At 42.5% G+C, this 19,489-nt stretch overlaps 1 protein-coding gene across 1 annotated transcript; it reads right to left on the minus strand.

Annotated features, from left to right (window-relative positions):
- Window positions 1-10,339: 10,339 nt before the first annotated feature.
- On the minus strand, window positions 10,340-16,748 carry LOC121946018 (ankyrin repeat domain-containing protein 34A). The gene is made up of 2 exons (XM_042490421.1): window positions 16,682-16,748; window positions 10,340-13,912 (listed from the first exon to the last, which is right to left on the minus strand). The coding sequence occupies exon 2, from the start codon at window positions 13,826-13,828 to the stop codon at window positions 12,227-12,229; it is 1,602 nt and encodes a 533-aa protein (XP_042346355.1). The 5' UTR covers window positions 13,829-13,912; window positions 16,682-16,748; the 3' UTR covers window positions 10,340-12,226.
- Window positions 16,749-19,489: the final 2,741 nt, after the last annotated feature.

A 19,489-nucleotide genomic window follows, 5' to 3' on the forward strand; every position in this document is an offset into this window, starting at 1 on the left:
TCCCACTACAACATGGGTTTCTATATCCCACTGTGTAGTACAGAGTGAAGCTTCTTTACCGAATCTCCGCCTTTGAATCCTCACGTCTGTGTTTTAATCTCACTCGAATCAAACAGAGTGGGACACCTTCTCTACAGTCCAATAAGTTGCTATGAGATTATTATTATATCAGAGTGAGGCATCTGTTCATTCCTATCTCTGTATCTCACTCACTCCTGTGTTTATATGAGACTACAATTTAAACAAAGCAGAGCGTCGTCCCTTTGCGCATATCTCTGTTTTCTTGACGGAGGATTTTGTTAATAAATACAAACACAAGAAGCCCAATTAAACTTATTAAGATGCACACAAAATCATCAGTTAAGGATTTTAAAAATGCTATTAACTACAAAAAAACAAATTTTATTTTGAGGGAATTTATTTTCTTTGAGGCCACAAATCATTAATCTGATGCAGCAGAATCATCATGGCACCGGCGGGACGCCTCAGAGAGCTTTGTGGACGGGACTTTTGTCAGTTTTGGCAGATTTCATCGGTCACTGAAGTCTGCCTGTAGTTTTTAGTTTCAGCTCAAACATCAAAATCATTTTAGAAGATAAACTGGATTGTAAGCGAGCTGCTCTGACACCTACCTGACTGTTGACAATAACTGATGACTGATCGCTGACTGTAAATATTTTCTGTCAACTTTCTGTTTGTTTGTGTTTTTCTGTCGGTTTGCTTTCTTTCTGTCGACATTTAAAGGGAACTTTTTAAATCAGTTTTTATTTCATTAAATATCTGAACTCTTCAGCTGTTGTTTCTGACTGGGATGGAGAAGTTAATTTATTAGTTTGTTGACTGATCGAATGGCTGAGATCAGTGTGTGGTCATGTGACATGATTCACTATAAAACACACAACTGTCTGATATTTTCAGATTAGTAACAAGGTAATGAAGTAAATGTTCACTTTGATAATCAGTAAATCTGAAGTCATCGACTGATCACCACATTGAAAAATATTTCAAATAGATTCAGTTTACTGAGAAAAACAAAGTCTGAGATATTTGGGTAGAGTGAAACAGGTTGAATCAGGTTTGAGCGGTGGAGGCGTTCAGATCATGGCGGTGTCGAACTCCTGAGGACTCGTCGTCTGTAAACAACAAACACTCGCTGATCAGTTTACAAACAGGCTGTTTTTTTGACTCAGTCACATGACCTCCCACCTTGATGACACACCTCTTAGCTGTGCTCTAGAGTGGGTGGGGCCTCATATGTGGGTGGAGTCTCCAACATCTGTGAAGCAGCTTCATGCGATTGGTTGGTTATGATGATCGGCTGCTGTCCTTGACCTCCACGTGACATTGAATGGATGTGACAGAGACAGCCCAACAAGATCCAGAGCTATCCAGATCTCGGGGTGAGTGACAAAATCTGATCGTAATTTTGCAGATCTGCATACAATAGATGTTATTTAGCTGCAGCTGTTTCACGACTGTCTGTGGTCCTTTGTATCTCCCGATGATAAAAGGTTTATTTCCAATATGTTTTTACATGATGAAATGAAATCTACTGATTTCTTGTATTTCTCCAAATCTCTAAAGAGTTCCTGACTTAACAGTAGATTCAGTGCAGCAGAGTTTGTACATGAAACATGATGATTTTATTCCACAGTTGAATCAGTTTGAAAGAAGGAAAATAGATAACATATTCCGTCACCGCCTCAGAAAAGACCGGATCAAACTTTGTTAAACATTAAAACAAAAGTTTTCTGTCCAGGAAACTTTCAGAAGTAAAAACATCAACTTTTCACAGTTTGACAGTTCAGTGAGCTTCTCTGAGCTCAGCTTCACAAAAATCATTAAACAAGGTCAAGCCTTTCTCTAAGAGCACACTTCAACTGTTTTCTCTCCGTAGACATCTAAATGTGCTCAGTTGCTTCAGTCAGTTGTTGTGGAGGTGAATCAGATCGGCGTGACGCTCTCTGAAGCCCTGAACCGTCCCTGAAGCTGTTGTGCTGAAAGTGGTTTGAAACAGTAAAAAGTGGCAACATCTGCTGTCGAACATCAGTGTCACGTTTCATGGAAGAATTCATCTGAAACGCTGTGATGAGAGAGATTCACATTATAGGTGAGCTGTATTCTGTAGCTGCTTACGTATTAAAAAACATTAAAGTCTAACAGTGATGTTTACGGTCACTCAGAGAGGGGCGTGGCCTCAGTTTATGATGCTGCTGTACTCCGGAGGCTTCTGTAAACAACAACAAAAACAGGTTCAACACACCAGTTCTGAGACTCAGTCACGTGACCTCACGCCTGCATAACGAACCTCATAGGGAGGAGGCGGCCCTGTTGCGGCGGGTGCCGTCGGGGACGCCGTTGCAGAGGGTGATGTCCCACAGTCACTGAAGTAGCTCCATGAAGTGTGTTGGTGATGCTGAACAGCTGCAAAAAATAACACATTTTTGTGTTCACAAATTCAGGATAATGACGTAAAGAGTACACTGATTCACAAAAGGCCTGCTGACATTATCGGGCCACAGAAGACATCAAATGTTACTCTGAATTATTTAATTCAATCTAATTCATTCTTCTGCAGGAAAGGTAGCTCAAGGTTTGTAGGACTCGCAGAGAAGCACAGACATGCCGCACATCTCCTGAAAAATGTGACTGCACGAGGCTCCACAGATGCCACGGGAGGTTGATTGGACATCAGTGCAGAGAGGTGCGATTTCCAGACAACTACCTCACATCTGCTACAACAAGAAGGACCCTTTTGAAGAAAGGCTATCGGAGTAAGTTAAAAGATGATCTGACTTGTATGATCCCTCTTTTGAAGATTATAAAAAATGTATGTTAGAGACACAATTGCTGGAGGGAGATTGCCAAAGAGTTGAGAGTTATGCCGGAGAGTATACCTTAAAATATAAGATTCTGGGAGACAAATACTTAAAAATGAGATGTGTTGGTCTTTTTTTCTGCAAGTGTTGCTGGAGTTTTTGACCTCTTTAGACTTTTTTGCCCTCTCCGTGCACCTCGAAAGTAGGTGAAATTGTCATCAAGCATAGGGAATTGGAGGGCAGTCATGGAGCTACAGTCGAGAGAAGTTGTGCAGATTTCAATAGCCAGTCCCAGCATGCATGTGGGAAATTACAAGGTACATGGAATTTGCTTTAGTGCTCTGTATGTGACATGCAGAAGAGGCGCCCACACAGAATTCAAAGGCACACAGCCTTAAGAAATATAAAAAAGCTTCAGCTTTCTGGGCCTGTTTAGTCCTCTAAGTAAGTATGACCAGCGAACTCATCTTCATGTGTAAAATCATCTTTGAACTGTTGTGTTTTCAGGTGCTGGTGGTAGTGATATGTGGGTCAGGGTTTTTCAGAGCCAGCACCGTCATGAGAGCCGATCCTTCCTGCCAAAACTTGACCTGCGAAACTGCAAACTTGAGCTGAAAGTCTCTGGTAATGCGAAACTAACATGAAAGCTGAAAGTCTTGCTGCTGGCTATATTGTATGTTATTACAAGTAGATATGATAATATAAAATGTGATATGAGAGGGAGACAGTAAGCCCTCACCCAGTGGTTACATCTGAAGTATGATCTCTCACGCACAGCTGATAACTTACGTGGTTTGTTTACATGAGCACACAGCTCACAGAAGAGCATATTTAACAGATTCAGTGTGGACAAAGAGGCACTTGCTTGCTGTTAGGACCCGTTGTTAGTACTACATATTTGCAGAGGATAATATTTTATTTGGACTTTGTAACTGGAGAGATTTAAATATTTTGGACTTAAACAGATTTTTTTGGAACTGAATTTTTGCACTTAAACATTTTCCGGGTCAAAAGCTAAACAACGGGAAGCCTGAACTTCAACTGCTGATAATGAAGCTGCTTGTTGTGTGATAGAGACAGAGAGAGGGGGGAGAGATGATGGACGTTAAATTATTACAAGTTATTAACGACTTATTCAGAACAATGCTTGGTCCCTTTATTACCCATCCCCATCCGAAATACGCCAAAAAAAAAGTTTTACAAGCTTATTAGACCCACTCAAACCACGGGTCAACCTGTGGGATCTGCAGGCTGTGGGTCGAGCTGCACATCACTAGCAGATGGACTCACCTCAGTTCCTGAAACATAGGAGCATCTGCAGCTGCCCCCGGCAACACTGACGGCCAAGCCAAACTCCAGGAAGGACAAAACAGCTAAAATACCTGCAAACGCTCCATCGACAATCTGGAAGGAAAATTAAAACAATTTGTTTGTTTGAGGGCTAAAATGTTCCCTATTTCCTCAAAGATTTTCAAATTTCATTTTTTGAGAGACAAATTCTGTTGCACACACAAATTATTGATCTTGTTCACACAATATAGGCCTACTATCTTGTTTGTAAAAGTATCAAAGTATTTTGTCTGGGCGTGCTTCTCAACATGGAGGTGACTAAGCCAGCAGCTAGTAGCTAACAGTGCTTACGCCAAAAAATGGCAAGAAACAACAGAAACAGTGCTGACAGACCATGTTGACCATGGGGGGGACTGAAGGGTGGGCGTTATGATGCTGTACCCCCAAATTACAGCACACACAGAGGTAAGGTGACTACTTTCTGCTCAGGATGCCGTTTCTTCTATAAAGCAGATAGTGTTTGCTGCTATAATAATGTTTCTAATGCTGCATACAGAAGCTTTCATATGCTGTGCAAACTCAGTTATGTAAACAAGATATATGATGCAAATTTGTTAGTATCAATTTGTCATCTTAATACCCTCTCCACCTTGTCTCAGACCTCTGCAGTTAGTCTTCCTACTTCTGCAGCTGGTCCTGGACCTCTGCAGCTGGTCCCAGACCACTGAAGTTAGTCTTTCTATCTCTGCACCTAGTCCCAGACTTCTGCAGCAGCTCCCACATCTCTGCAGTTAGTCCTGGTGTCTCTGCAGCAAGTCCCAGACCGCTGCAGTTAATTCATCAACCTCTTCAGTTACTTCCAGACCTCTGCACTTGGTCCCCATCTGTCTAGTCACCAAACATGCTGTCTGCTTGCTGTTTCATCTCAATGTTTTCCTACACCTTCTTAGTGAACTACACTGCCGTTCTTTCGCAGCTCACTTGCAGTTCAAGATTGTGGTGCTGGTCTACATGGCAGTGAAGGAAACTGCACCTTCAAATAAATCTGATGCAACATCAAATCAAAATGTTTTACCTCATCGTCTTGGTCCTGGATCCAGGAAGGAGGAAGAGGGTCATTTTTCTTCTTCAAAATACCAGGAAAATTCAAAAAGTAGATGGTGGTGGCAAGAACTGCAGTCACAGCAGCAACGACATTGAAGCCAACAGCAGATTTAATCTGAAAGCAGAGACATGTAAGCAGGCCTGAAAACAACAGCTCACACCTGAAATTCACCTCCAGATTTTAAGACCTCATTTTGTTTTCCACACAGCCAGATGAGAGGACGGATACAGGCGTCATAGTGCTTTCTATTGTCGTTGTTTCTTAAGTAGCAATGATGTGGAGACGATGAAGAAACCTCCGCGGACACTGACTTGGTTGCAGAATTAATTTATTACAACAAAGTTCAGCATCCACCAGGCACCATGGTCTGCCTGGGAGAGGATTAAGGACCAATGAGAATCTGTCTTACAACTCATGCATGTGTCTTAAACAGGTACAAGCATCTACACATTCATCAGTGAACATTCCTCACCTAGTGTGTTCAATCACAAAAATAACCCCCAAGGGGCCACAGTCCATGTCATTTAAGCCTAGTATCAATATTCTACTCATCTGACTCCGAGACGTAATCATCCCTAGACTCTGACCTCAAGATGAGACCCATACAAACAAAGCATAATACACCTCACTATACAGACAAATGAAATCCCAGAACTGAAGTTCTAGACTAAATTGTTTTCTTTACTGACCATCTGTACCTGATGACCACCTGAGCTGCAGGTGTTTGCTACAGCGATGTCACAGTGATGATGAGTTACTGACCAGAGAGGTGCTCAGTGAAGTCCCAGCAGCCACAGTCCACAGATCCAGCTATGGTGAACTGCAAGAGAGTAGAAATCATAGACCTCCTTTTCTGACCTAGCCTTACCCCTAAATTCCACCAGGTCCATTAATGCGTCAATTGCGTCAATTACGTCCATTACGGCCACAGCACGGCCTCCGAAGACGATCGTGGACATTCGAGGCAATGCTGGTGATTCCACCACCTTAGAGCGCCTCAGAGCGTCCCAGACGTGGCTCCCCGCTCTGCTCCGCGGAGAATATACGCTGAGACTATTTTTACTGGAGGCAGACAGCAGTCACATCAAACCACGCAGAGCAGATCACACCAAGCGTGGAGTCAAGCAGCGGTGCATCCGGTAAATGTTTGAAATATAACGTCTTGCACGGACTCTGGATCAGGTTTAGCTTAACTAACATGACATCAACAGTATCTGCTCCTGCTACAGACGCTGTACATGAAACAGACAGACAGGAGATAATAGTTAAGATCTGCACTGTATTTTTAACAAAAACAGTAACGATCTCGTACAGATCTCGTAACACGGCCAAAATTCTTTGATCTACTTGGTTCGTGGCTGGACTGAAGGCTGCGGCACAACAAAGTCTGTAGAATCACAAAAATCGAGGAAAAATGACCACAAAATCAAGGGAAAATGACGAAATAAGCACAATCTCAGCAAGTCTACATTATCAGCCAGCAGGACGCTCGGCTTCTGAAACGCTCAGAGATGCTGCCGTTGGGATATGGAGCCGTGTGAAGGACGAAGCAAAACAGAGTTGCAGATGTTATGTCATCGACACACTGCTGGTGGAATCAAGGGGTTACCCTTTATTATCATTTCTGACATTAATTCAGGGTGTGTAAAGTATAGATAAAGAGTTTCAGTTTCTTCTTTCATTACAGAGCAAACTCACCATCACCGGCGCCCAGACAAACACGCCGGTTGTAGCCTGCAGTGTATTTGAATGCGTCGCCATGATGCATCCACACACGAGGATTATCAGGCCGGTGATGATCTGTATCGTCTGCAGACAGACAGGCAGATCGGGATCCTTTATTACGTTAACAGATTATTTAACCTTTGATGGATCTCAAAGTAACATCATGTAAAAGTGAGCCCATGCACATGTTCACAGTGTGGATTAAGTTTATTTCCACCAACCACTAATAATCTAATACTGTAATACTATATAATATACAGGATATAACCCCAATAGTAGTGGATGTAAACAAGCACTCATTCACATTTTCTTTTGAATATTTTTCAGGAAATTTATATAAAATTTGGATGGAAACAGGACTGGTCTCTTACCCCTATGACCACCGGTCGTCCCCTGTTGAAAGTGTTGTCGTCCACAGGGCTTAGAGACGTAGTCCCTGGAGTTGGAGAAAGTGGAGGTAAAACAGCGGGGACAGTTCGGCCAACATGTGTGACGACCACCACACTGCCCGTCGTTGTAGACGAAGTTGCCGCCATGTCTGAGGTGAGACAAGTGAAGCTACCGTGTAATGGCTGAGCTTCGAGTTTATTATAAATCAGAGAATCACATCAGCTGATTCACAGACACACAGTGAAGTCAGTGGCGTGACACGTCATAAAAGGGATTATTTTATGATGTTATTGCCCACTATCATCCGTTGTAGAGATCCCACCTTTTATCCGTCTCCTGGTGTCTGTCCAGTCACACACGTTTGTTTTGATGTGTTTGTTTCTTTAGATTTTTCAGAAGAGTTCAGTTTGACACAAATTCTTCCAGTTAACCCTCAACAGTCAGTCTTTACTAAAATGAGAGAACACAGGAATAAGCAAATATGGTTATTGTTTGGTGATTTGTTCCCAGTTGGTTGGATGAGACAACAGATCAACTGTCCGTTGGGCACTTTGTGCCGTCAGTCAGAATCTGACTCCTCACTTCAGTTTAGGGGCGTGTCGGGTCTGAAAACAGTGTGAACACATTCATAGAATGACAGAGGACCGGACATTCACATTACAATGGAAATAGGATGGTCAGAGCGGCGGCCTTTTCATGCGTACCATTGCCCGTATTAGAGTAATCTGACTTCTGTAGAAGTTTAGCTGCAGAGGTCCAGGACCAGCTGCAGAAGTAGGAAGACTAACTGCAGAGGTCTGAGACAAGGTGGAGAGGGTATTAAGATGACAAACTGATACTAACAAATTTGCATCATATATTTTGTTTGCATAACTTAGTTTGCACAGCATATGAAAGGTTCAGTATGCAACATTAGAAACATTATTATAGCAGCAAACACTATCTGCTCCCTGCAGCAAGTGCCAGACCAGTGTTTCTGATGTACGAAAATTATCATATTTGTACAATAATTTTTACCTCTGAACGATCAATAATTCCAAAATTGCTGTACTGTTTGATAATTTGACTACTGAGACTCTTACAATAAGCATGTAGTTTAGTTTACGCATCTCTTTACAGTCAATCTGACTGCATGCTGGGAAAAACTGATGTCAGCTGTGGACTGAGCCGTGTAGACTGAGAAACAGTGTCTCTCTAAGGCAATGGAGACGGGTAGATTTGTAGAAAAGTTGTTTAAATACTTGTTTACCAAAGTTATAAATTGAACCTGTTCATTCTCGTGATTGTGACTGGTGTACGATCATTTTTCTCAAAATGGGATATATTTGAGCTTCTGGTACAATACGATGGCACTCTGTCCCGGACTCACAGTAATGATGAAACAAGCAGTGGATTAGTGATGTTATGGTTTCAAATAAGCAATCTGTTACTTTGATCATTTCTCCATCACTGTTCTTTCTCCTGTTTTGTTGCCATTAACTGCACGTTTGTTGAAATCTGATGTCATGTTACTGTGGCTGCCTCAGAAGAACGAGTGAAAGTTGCTGCTCAGTGGACGACCGAGAGCCCAGTGAGAATAAACAGCGTGCAAATCAGCATATTTTCACATCTAACTATGTGAATAAAGGGTTTATTTCGAGAAAACCAGAGCTGGTGATTGTGGGTGCAGCGGTGAGACAAGCTTGAAGACTAACGACACTAACTGAGATGGTTTTGGTTCAGTTTGTTTCTTTTGAGTTTGAATCAAGTGTGTTCTGAGTAAGCAAGGCAAATAAGCTAATGTTTGTTTTAAAAAGAAAGAAATTGTTACCTTTTTCCGTAAAAGGGGAAAAAAGGTGTGAATACGCTAAAACAGTGTTATCAGATCAGTGAGTGTGACTTCGCAGCCCCACCAACACCAACAACATCAGCATTTTCTGGTCAAATGACCACGGCAAACCCTTCAGTGCCCTTTCTGTTTCTCTGGGTGGGCATCGTTTTTTGGCATTTTCCAGTCTGAACAACATGTTTTTCTGAAACTTGACACAATGGGCCTAGAGGTACATCTTTAAAAAAAACATTTACATTTTCACTTGAACCGACAGGCCGCCTGCACGGCGTTGCTGCAGTCAGGTCTCCCTCTCGCTCTTCCACAGGTACACCCTCTCGCCCAAACACGGTCACTTCTGGCTCCAGGAAATCATGAACCAGTGGGTGAAGTCAAGGTGACGGTGTCCATCACTTTATACAGTATGGTTGAGACTCGTCTGATGATTGGATGCGGGACCTTTGAGTGTTGAACAAGAAACAAATGTTTTTATTCCACAGTTTGAGTTACAATCAGATTGAAAGAAGAAAAAATAGATTACAGAATTATTAGAGACGTTTCTATCTGCTAACAGGCTTACAAAAATACTTTAATTTAGTTTAAACTTCAAGTATCTACGTACAACAACAAGGTCCATCAACCAGATAAGTCTGTTCCGGTTTAATCCGGTTTAAACCGGGCAAATTCAGTTTAGACCCAGTCTGCTCCGATTTAAACAAGAACAATCCAGTTTAAAATGAGTCCAATCCAGATTTTTATCGAGTCTGATCCAGTTTAAACAAGTCCAATACAGTTTAAACCAGTCTGATCAAGTTTGAACAGGTGTGATTCAGTCTGATCTGAGTTGAATGAACGTGATCAGCCTGTGTTAAACTGACACAAACTGGTATGAACTGGAAACGGTTTAAACAATTGCGTTTTTAATTACTCTTCATCTCACAAAGGGCAAATTTTTACATGAATCAACTTTATCATCTCTCCGCTAAAGTGTCAACAGGGAGCTTCAATAAAAGCATTTCAGTCAAACTTTATCAACAATCAAAGATTTAGGGACGCTCATTTCAATGAGACTTTATAAAAACACTTTAGTAAATCCTGATCCTCTCCAGAGTCATGCTTTCATCTGTGGACAGGTATAGCCTAGCTTAGCACGAAGACTGGATGCACAGGTAAACTTTAAGATTCACTTTTAAACGGCCTCAAATCACTCATTAGCATTGTATTTCATGCTGACCAACAAAAAAGTAACAGCTGAAGCCTGATTGGCAACAGCTCAGGCTCATAGCTTTGAAGGACAGTTATGCTTTTTTATTAAACATAAGTCCCATAATCAACGCTGTTTTTAGAAAAATGTATTTAAATGTATTCAGTCTCAAACTTACAAATTATTCTGTATTCAGGACGAATAGATAGTAGTAAGGCAGAGCGGGGCCGGTCATCCAAGGGAAAAAACGAAAACCTGGACGCAAATTTGTGAATCGTAGGGGGTCAGAGGAATGACCTGCTCTACTCTTCCTGTGTGGATGGTACTCGTTGCGTTCGTTAGTTGGATTGGTAAAGTTTAGGCAGGAGGAGCGGGATAGGTAAGGGTTAAGGTAAGATGCCGGGGTAAGTCCATCAGAGGTGGAATAAGGCAGGCCATTCCCTCACCTGGTGTGTCCCGGACACGCACACAGGTGACACTGATATCTATCTTCTGACTCTGGAGAGGACAGACAAAACATGGGACTGTCCCTCTAACTGTCCTTCAGGGTCCTCCGCTCAAGGATTGACATTACAGTATCAGCTCTATTGCACCGACGCATCTTTACAGTATTTACAGTTTCAGCAGGTTTTGGTTCAAATCGTCCACACGACTTCTTTGGAATTTCATAAACAAGAAAACCACGTTTCATTGAAGTTCATCTCAACACAAATTAGATCAAAATATCACCTCAGTGATGTTGGTTAAAGTACAGAAACATAGTCAGGACGAACGTTTCATACGTCCCTCTGAACTGTGAAATAATACGATTCATTCAGAGGAGCTCAGAATCATTTACACAGAGATACCAACTATTATATTGACTAGTGTGTCGATAATTACGGTACATACAGCGCAGTAGGTAGTTTGACACTTTATCACATTCTTCAATCAGAACAGGAGCTTATAAACGGATTAAAATAAATATGTTGGTTTCGTTAATGAAAAGATGACAGTTTGTTTTCAGAGTCAACGTTCAGTTTCGTCAGTTTAGGTCCAGCTAAAAGTTCGTGTTTTCATCCGTCACAAAGACAACAATGGACCTCAGTGCAAATTGTGCATCTGTAAACATCAAACAAGTCGGATCATTTCTTTTTATAGTTTTATCAGTTTTTGACTGAAGTGAATAAATAGGCTAATGAGGAAGCATCAGGAATGTGTTGTAAACTGATTTTTAACCCCGAGAGCTTCCTGTGGATCAGAGGAGAGGAAACAGGAGAGCTGCACCAACAAGGGTTAAACTTCTCTTATTGAAATGAAAAAGGTTTAACTTTTAGAGATTAGTGATGAGAAGGTCTAAATAAATGAATGCTGCATTTTATGAGTTTATCAGGTGCTAAAGAAAAGAAACTTAATATTTTTTAAAAAGTGAGCATTGCTGACAAGCAGGGCGTCACAGCTAGATGACTTTGAAGAGAACAACAGTTTAACCCTTTTGAGTGTCTGGTAAAGTGAGGCTTTAAACATCATCAGTAACATTTTAAAACAATTTTTGAACAGCCGTGAGAGGTTAAAAGTTGAGGAAGCACTTTGTTTTACCTTTTTGTTTTTTTTTGTTACGTTAACATGTTGGCTTGAAACGTTAAATTACAGCTACAATTATAAAGAGCTTTAATGTAAAGGCTCAAATTTAAAACTGGTTTCATAAAGTTTTACTAAACTCCAATAAAAACCTTTTCTCGGTTTAATGAAACCCTCATTGGTGCAGCCCTCCATGAAGACCAGACACGTTGGTTTTAATGAGGTCATCAGTGAGATGATGATCTGATGGAGAAGCTTCACAGTAAATCGCCACTCTGAGAGTCTCTGCAGCTACCCATCATGCTCTGCCACGACGCCTCCTGTCATCAATCCCCGTTGGACTCGATGACCTTCTCGGCCAGGATCTCCTGGAAGGTGGAGAGCTGCTTCATCTGCTCCGTCTGCATCGAGTGTCTCCTCATCAGCTTCTTCTTCATCTTGAAGTCCGGGCCTCGTTTAGGGGAGGCCGGGGCCATGGGGACCAGGATCTTGTGCCCAGAGTGGATGGGGGAGGTGGGCTTTCCGTTGGCCCGGATGACGGGGATGGGTCTCTGGGGATTGATGTTGAGCGGAGGCAGGAAGCCTGGCCTGGTGTGAGAGATGTGGTCCAGAAGGAGGGTACCAGAGCCCCGGCGCTCCAGGAGTCCTGGGGGACGCCTGCGCATGGTGATGGGGGACACCGAGTTGGGGATGTTCTCCAGAGACTCCCTGGAGGAGCTTGTGACCAGGGAGAGGGGGGAGGCGTTGTACCTCCTTCGCTCCACAGACACCCTGCCAGAATCCGGAGATCCAGGGATGGACTCTGGGCAGAGATGGGTGTCTGACTCGTAGTGCTCCATCCGGGTGAGTTTGGGGTGAGCCAGGGCCCGCGCTGCAACCGCCCCAGGTCCCCCAGCGTTCTCCTGGGACTCTGGGGCCGTGTTTCTACGGTACAGGATCTGGTGCTGTTGGACTTTGTCAGCCCAAGAGGAACCTGACAGAGCTGCGTAGTCCTCGGAGCAGGATCGATCGATGAGTTTGGGGGAGCAGGGATCATGGGTTTCAATGCTGTGTCGCCTTGACAACAGAGGTCTCACAGGTTCTGTGATGGACAGGCCATTGATCTCAGTGATCGTCTTGCTCAGATCACAGCTGCCCTCCTCCACCAGGCCTCCGTCAACCCTCTCCTGAGGAACTCCACTCAGCACCGAGGGTGCTACCAGGCCCCAGGGCTCCGAGTTCAGCCTCTTCAGCAGCTTCCGTGGTGGCGGTCTCTTTTCTCCTGGTGGTCGAGCTGAAGGTAAAGGTAAAGCCGAGGTGAGCGCGAAGCTGAAGATCCCCTCGTCGTCTTTGCTCTTGTCTCCTGCAGGTGAAGAGGTGCCAATCTCCACCTCAGACGGAGACATGCAAGCCGGAGACAGTTTGTCCACGATGCCCGGCGAGGGCGGGGAGTTGAGGTACTGCTTGGTCTTCTTGGTGCCCGACGGTGACGTGTCAGTGGTGATGATGATCACCTCTTTGCCTTTGGCCTTGCAAGCATCCAGCAACACCTGCAGAGTGTCGCGGTCTCCCTTGTTGATGGCGTGGACGAGGGCTGAGGAGCCGGAGTAGTCTTTGAGGCTGGGATCAGCGCCGTTCTCCAGCAGTAGTGAGACCACCTCCTTCCCCGCCTGCTCGGCACAAGCATGCATCAGCGCCGTCCTCCCACTCTTGTCAGGGATGTTCGGATCGGCACCTTTCTCAAGAAGGTACCTCACCATCCTCTGCCGGGTCTGCGGGTCGTCGTAGCTCGCTATGCAGGCGGCGGAGATTGGAGTCTCCCCGCGCTCGTTGCCCTCGTTGATGTAAGCGCCGCCCTCCAGCAGCAGGCGGGTCAACCTCAGCTTCCCCTGGAAGACGGCTTTGAGGAGGGCGTTCCCCTCGGTCTGCAGGGGTCCTCCATCTCCCATGATCCCTCGCCTCACCTCAGACCTCCTGTCCACTGGAAGCTAGCTCAACGCTGACTGCCCATCCTCCACGAGAAGTCACATGACCTGCAGGAGAAACGCACATGAGGTAAGTTCGTCGTCCGTCAGGGTCACTGTCACGTTAGCAGACAAGGCTCCTGCAGATCCTTGAAGAGTCTTAAAAAGCATTGAATTCATTAATCTCAATAAAAGGCCTTTGTTCGTCTGAAAATGACTTAAATTCATCTTTAAAAAGTCTAAAAATGCACAGACATGGGAAATAGAATTTTTTAGAGTTCGAGTTTCTTTCTGATGTTGCTTTGTAAAATCTCAAAATAATTGGTAATAATTTTTTTAAAAAATTAATTCAACAAATTCCTTTTCTTTAATTTGTCATGATGAGAATCCAAACAGTTGAATCTCACATGTCGAGTTGAAAACACAAAACGAACAGAGGTGCCAGATATTTCCCTCTACTTATTTTAAAATAATATAATATATTCATTGTCTTCCATGTGTTTAACTCAAAAAAGGTTGTTTTCACTGGACCAAACAAATTTCATGTTTCATGTCATACTAAATATTTCGGCAAAATGAAATTGTCCTTTAATTTTAGCTATTAGAAAATTAATCTTAAAATTAATTCAAATTGGCAATTAAAAAGTCTTAAATCTAACTTGCCTTAAGCTGCAGGAACCCTGAACATTAACCAGATATATAATATAATGATAATAACACTGTGGTCTAGAGTGAAATGTGAATGTACTGTGTGTTCTGAGCACACACAGGTGTCATTACCTGCTGAATGACGGCAGAGAGACTCAGTGTTTGTATTTCAGTGTGAGAGTGAACATATGGACACACACACACACACACACACACACACACACACACACACACACACACACACAGGTGGACTTTGAACCTTTGGCTGTTATTTTAGTTTGTCAGTTAAGAATCAACATTAACACAAAACAGAACAAATCCTCACCCCAACAATACATGGGTGTATATGTACACATACATACAGTATTTATAAGAAGTACACCCCAGCCAGCAGGAAACGTTCCCACAACACTGGCTAACGTTACCTACAAGTTACAATAATGTTTGCAATAACGTTTTAACTGCAGCACTCTGAGGATGTTTTGGTGACGTTGAGTGGTGACAGATCAGAGATTGTTCTTTATAAAACGTTCCCACAATGTTACATGAGAACAAAGGAAGAACATTTAAACAGCTACATTCAGAAAATGTTATTGAGGTCTGAAATTACAGACCATTTTTTAAAATGAAAATGTAGTGTTATGAGATATGTTAACAACAAAAAAAGTTTTTTAAAAAATTATGTTTATAGAGGATATTAGCATAACTTTAAGAAGAACGTTCTGGGAATTAAAAGAAAACTTGCCGCTGAAAACATGAATAAAATATTGCATATGTTGCGTTGTACCATCCTCAGAATGTTTTTAGTACCAAAAATTGCTAGCTGGGATGTTTGAAGATCCAAAGTTTCTATATTATTTTATTTAACAACGTATTTTCTTTATAGAAATATAACAGAGATCCATATCAAGTCCTATAAATAACACTTAAGGTAATACTCAGAGTTTTAGGTGGTTTTCTTGGTGTTTGACCCTCTGCAATAAAGTTAAATTAACTTTAAAAAGAACGTGGCAGACTTTATAATACAGGCGATCCCAATAAGTGACCTTTTAGTGATGATAAATATAAGAAGTAGACCCAGCTAGCAATTTTCCGTTCTAAAAACATTCTGAGAACAATACAACGCAACAAATGCAATGCTTTAGTAACATTTTCAGTGTTTGAGTTTTTGTTCCCAGAGCGTTCATTCTGTATAAACCTCAAAAAATCTTTAAAATGTTTTGTTTTGTTTTAATAGTTAATCTGTAATCTCAGTCCTCAGTGACATTTTCTGAATGTTGCTTTGAAACCGTTATTACTTTGGTTCATTTAACCTTAAAGCACCATTATGTAACCTTTAAACGTTCTTTTAACGTTAGATTAACATGTTTCCTTTAAAACATTATTGCAACTTGTAATGTTGTAGGAACATCCTCTGTTAGCAGGGGAAGTAACTGCTTTTATTTGGGATACTTCATTTTCCCACATTTGAAATGCAGGATTCTGACTTGTATGTTGTGTTGTTTTTGTATTGTTTTTACACTAGTGTTATTACTTTTACAGAAGTAAAGGATACTTCTTTAACCACAGAGCTAAAGTACAATTATACACCAAGAAGTTTTAACATTTAACATTTAACTTGTTATTAACGGTTAGCCTGTTGTCATTATTAATGCAGACGGTTATCACCTGCAGCAGCTCACGTGTCTGCTGTCACACAGGTGGAGCCTGTAGTAACGTGATGATGATGATGATGATGATGGTGATGATGATGAAGGTGTCTGACTATGGAGGAATGCGTTTACCGGGTTTCTACGTCAGTCTGACGCAGTGATTTCTATATTTACACACCGGTTGCGAAGTTAACGGCAGAAGCGCGCGCGCGCGCGTGTGTGTGCGGCGTGCATGCGTTCGTGTACACACACCACATATATGGACGCACACACAGGATGAGATGGTGTGTGTTTTTGCTGCATCATCATCATCAAACCGTCACATCTGGTGACAGCACACACCGTTTTATCTCATTGTTAAAATCACCGACACACACACACGTATATATACACACACACACACACACACACACACACACACACATACGCACGCGCGCGCGCGCACAGAGTGGGAGCAGCCGTTAAAATGTGTGATGAAGATGAAGATGGAGGGATGATGGAGGAAACAGGAAGACACGCGGAGCTCTTCGCTTTTTACCGCAGAGTTGAAGAAGCAGCATCATCTTCATCTTCATCACCGGACCGACCGCAGCTGTCCGTTACCGTCGGTAGCCGACTGTGTTTACTGACTGACGGAGTCGCTGCACTGACACTCCTCCTCCACCTCCTCCTCCTCCTCCTCCTCCTCTTCCTCCTCAGAGTCTGAGCTGACAGAGCCGCTCCGAGCAGATCAACGGCCAGACGCACGAGACCCCCAGCCCACCCCAATCCATTCAACCTCCCCTCAAGCAGCTGATATATAACAAATAATAATAATAATAATAATAATAATAATAATAATAATAATAATATAAATAAAAAAAAATGGTGACTTTAGTTTTTCATTATGTGATATTTGAGACATTTGAAGAAGCTCAGAAATTACTTAAATTACTTACTTAAATCACTAACCTCAACAGGCTTAAATTTGGGACAGGCGCTTTATGGGATGGGCTTTTAATTCTTCCACACAAAACTTCCTCATCAAAAATGGAAATACAGTCAAATTTTTTATTTGAGACATGGGCATATTGGCTTTATTTTAAGAACAAGGTAATGAGCAATAAAAATAAGAAATGACCCAGAAGTTAGCAAGAACTCTGTCCCAGATTATACTTAAGCATTTTAAAATTTTTTAGTTAAAAAATAATATATATGTGTAGTTAGTACTGTTAATTGTTCCAGGTACAACTCATTTCAGTGTAGAAGTATTAAAATTCTACATATTGTGTTGTAAATACGCGCAGTGACTGCAACTGAATTTTGCTATTGGCTCATCCCAGGAGCAGCAGCTTGCTGTCATCACCTACCAAAATCTCACTCGCAGCCCTGCCGCTGCTCTCTCACCAATCGACTACTTTTGGTGTGAGCAGGGGGCAGGGAGGTGCTGTGGATCAAGAGGTGGCACGGTTGGGTGCCTGAGCATGTCTTATTCTCCCTCCCAGCCCTGCTTATTTTTGAGTTTTTTCAGCCTGTTTTCAATCCAAATTCATCAAATTCAGCGGCTCTTTCAGGGTTTTCATCATATGAGCATGACACCAAAAGCCACCTTTCACATCCAACCAGAACGCTGCTGGACAGTGTCAGATGAGAACATACTCAGATAAAACCGGTGGCCTATTTTAATGATGGCCGGACAGCACCACACGCGTCCACATGCAACGCACACGGGCGGCCAGAGGGAACCAGTCACATGCGAGTGAAACACAGAGAAGGATGGCGACACATAATAACACTACTGTTAACCCCGTAATATAAAAAGTCACACAAACAAATAATTTTTTTCCGGGGAGTTCAGGGTTAAATATGTTTTTTTTTCTACACCTCACCATGTGCCTCTTTTGCCTAAACCTAACTGTGGTATTTATATGTATCAATTTATCATCACTACAGTCTGTCTAATGACTCAGTTATTACCATTATTATTAATGTTGTTATTTTAAACCTATTATTATTATTAATTTTAATATTACAATTGTTATTATTAGTGGAAGTGTTGATGACAAAAATAAAATACTGCAGGACACACACACACACACACACACACACACACACACACACACACACACATATACACACAGACTGTTGCTATTATGGAAACACAGTTTCTATGGCAACTGATGTGCTGGATTCCTGCAGAAGTGTTCCCACGGCGACACACAGCTCTTTACCTCACTGACACACACACACACACACACACACACACACACCCTCTCTCTAACAGAATGATGGAGGTTTTGCTGACATAGCAGAAACTGTGTTTGACCTCAGCATGGATTGCAGTATTAATACAAGTACAAACAGTAAGAGTTGTAGTAGAGTAGTAGTATAAGTACAGATATAGAACATACAGAGATCATCACAGCAGCACCACAGAACATGAAGGAACCACAAAGAGCAGAAACAAACACAAGCATTATGTGCAAAGAGTCAACATGTATATAAACCGATGAGCTGCGTAAACCACTGACTCGTGTCTCGGGAATAAAAAGGATCATTTCATTACAGTGCAGCGCTCTGCTCAGAAACCTTTGGTCCTGACATTCAGGTGGATGTCTCCTGACATGCTCCACCCACCCAAACACCATCACAGACCAAGTAAACCCCCCCATGGCAACAGCACTCCCCAATTGCAGTGCCCCCCCCGCAGGAAGATAGTGTACCATGCAACACCATAAAAACTGCTCAGGGACGGGCCAAAGAGCTAAAGCTGTCGACCCTCCGAATTTCCACGGATCCTGTGAGGTCACATGATGTTGTGAGGTCACATGACGCTGTTTCTATGTGCTTGTCAGTAGGAACTGGCTCCCTCATGATGCAGCAGGAGCTACAAGAGCTGTTATTGCATCACATAACTCTGAGAAAGTTTTTAACCCACAATTCCTCTGTGAAATCGTGGACTACATCTCCCAGAAATCCCTCCTACGTGTCTGCTCCCTCCTATAAGGGGCTCGCCTTTACATCATGGCTCCATGACACGCACGCACACATTTGACCCAAAACAGGTGTAATCTATTATCAGTTTCTGGATATCCAATTTATCTTTTTAATAAAAACTGAGAAGAACAACAGAGAGCCAGTTTCACTGGATCAGGACTGGTACTGATTTCATTGCTGGTTTATTGATCAGGTATCAGATGATCAGCTGCTGAGTCCACAGCTTCTTTGGAGCATGTTTCTGTGTTTATCTCTGTGTGCTGATGTCAGATCAGTTTTTTGTACCAGCCCAGATACTCCGAGTTCAGATAACAGACTGAGGATCAGCAACTCACTCCTCCTCTCCTCAAAGGAAAATAACTGGAAATCT

The sequence above is a fragment of the Plectropomus leopardus genome, chromosome 7, assembly GCF_008729295.1.
Source record: "Plectropomus leopardus isolate mb chromosome 7, YSFRI_Pleo_2.0, whole genome shotgun sequence".
Taxonomy (NCBI): Eukaryota; Metazoa; Chordata; class Actinopteri; order Perciformes; family Serranidae; genus Plectropomus; species Plectropomus leopardus.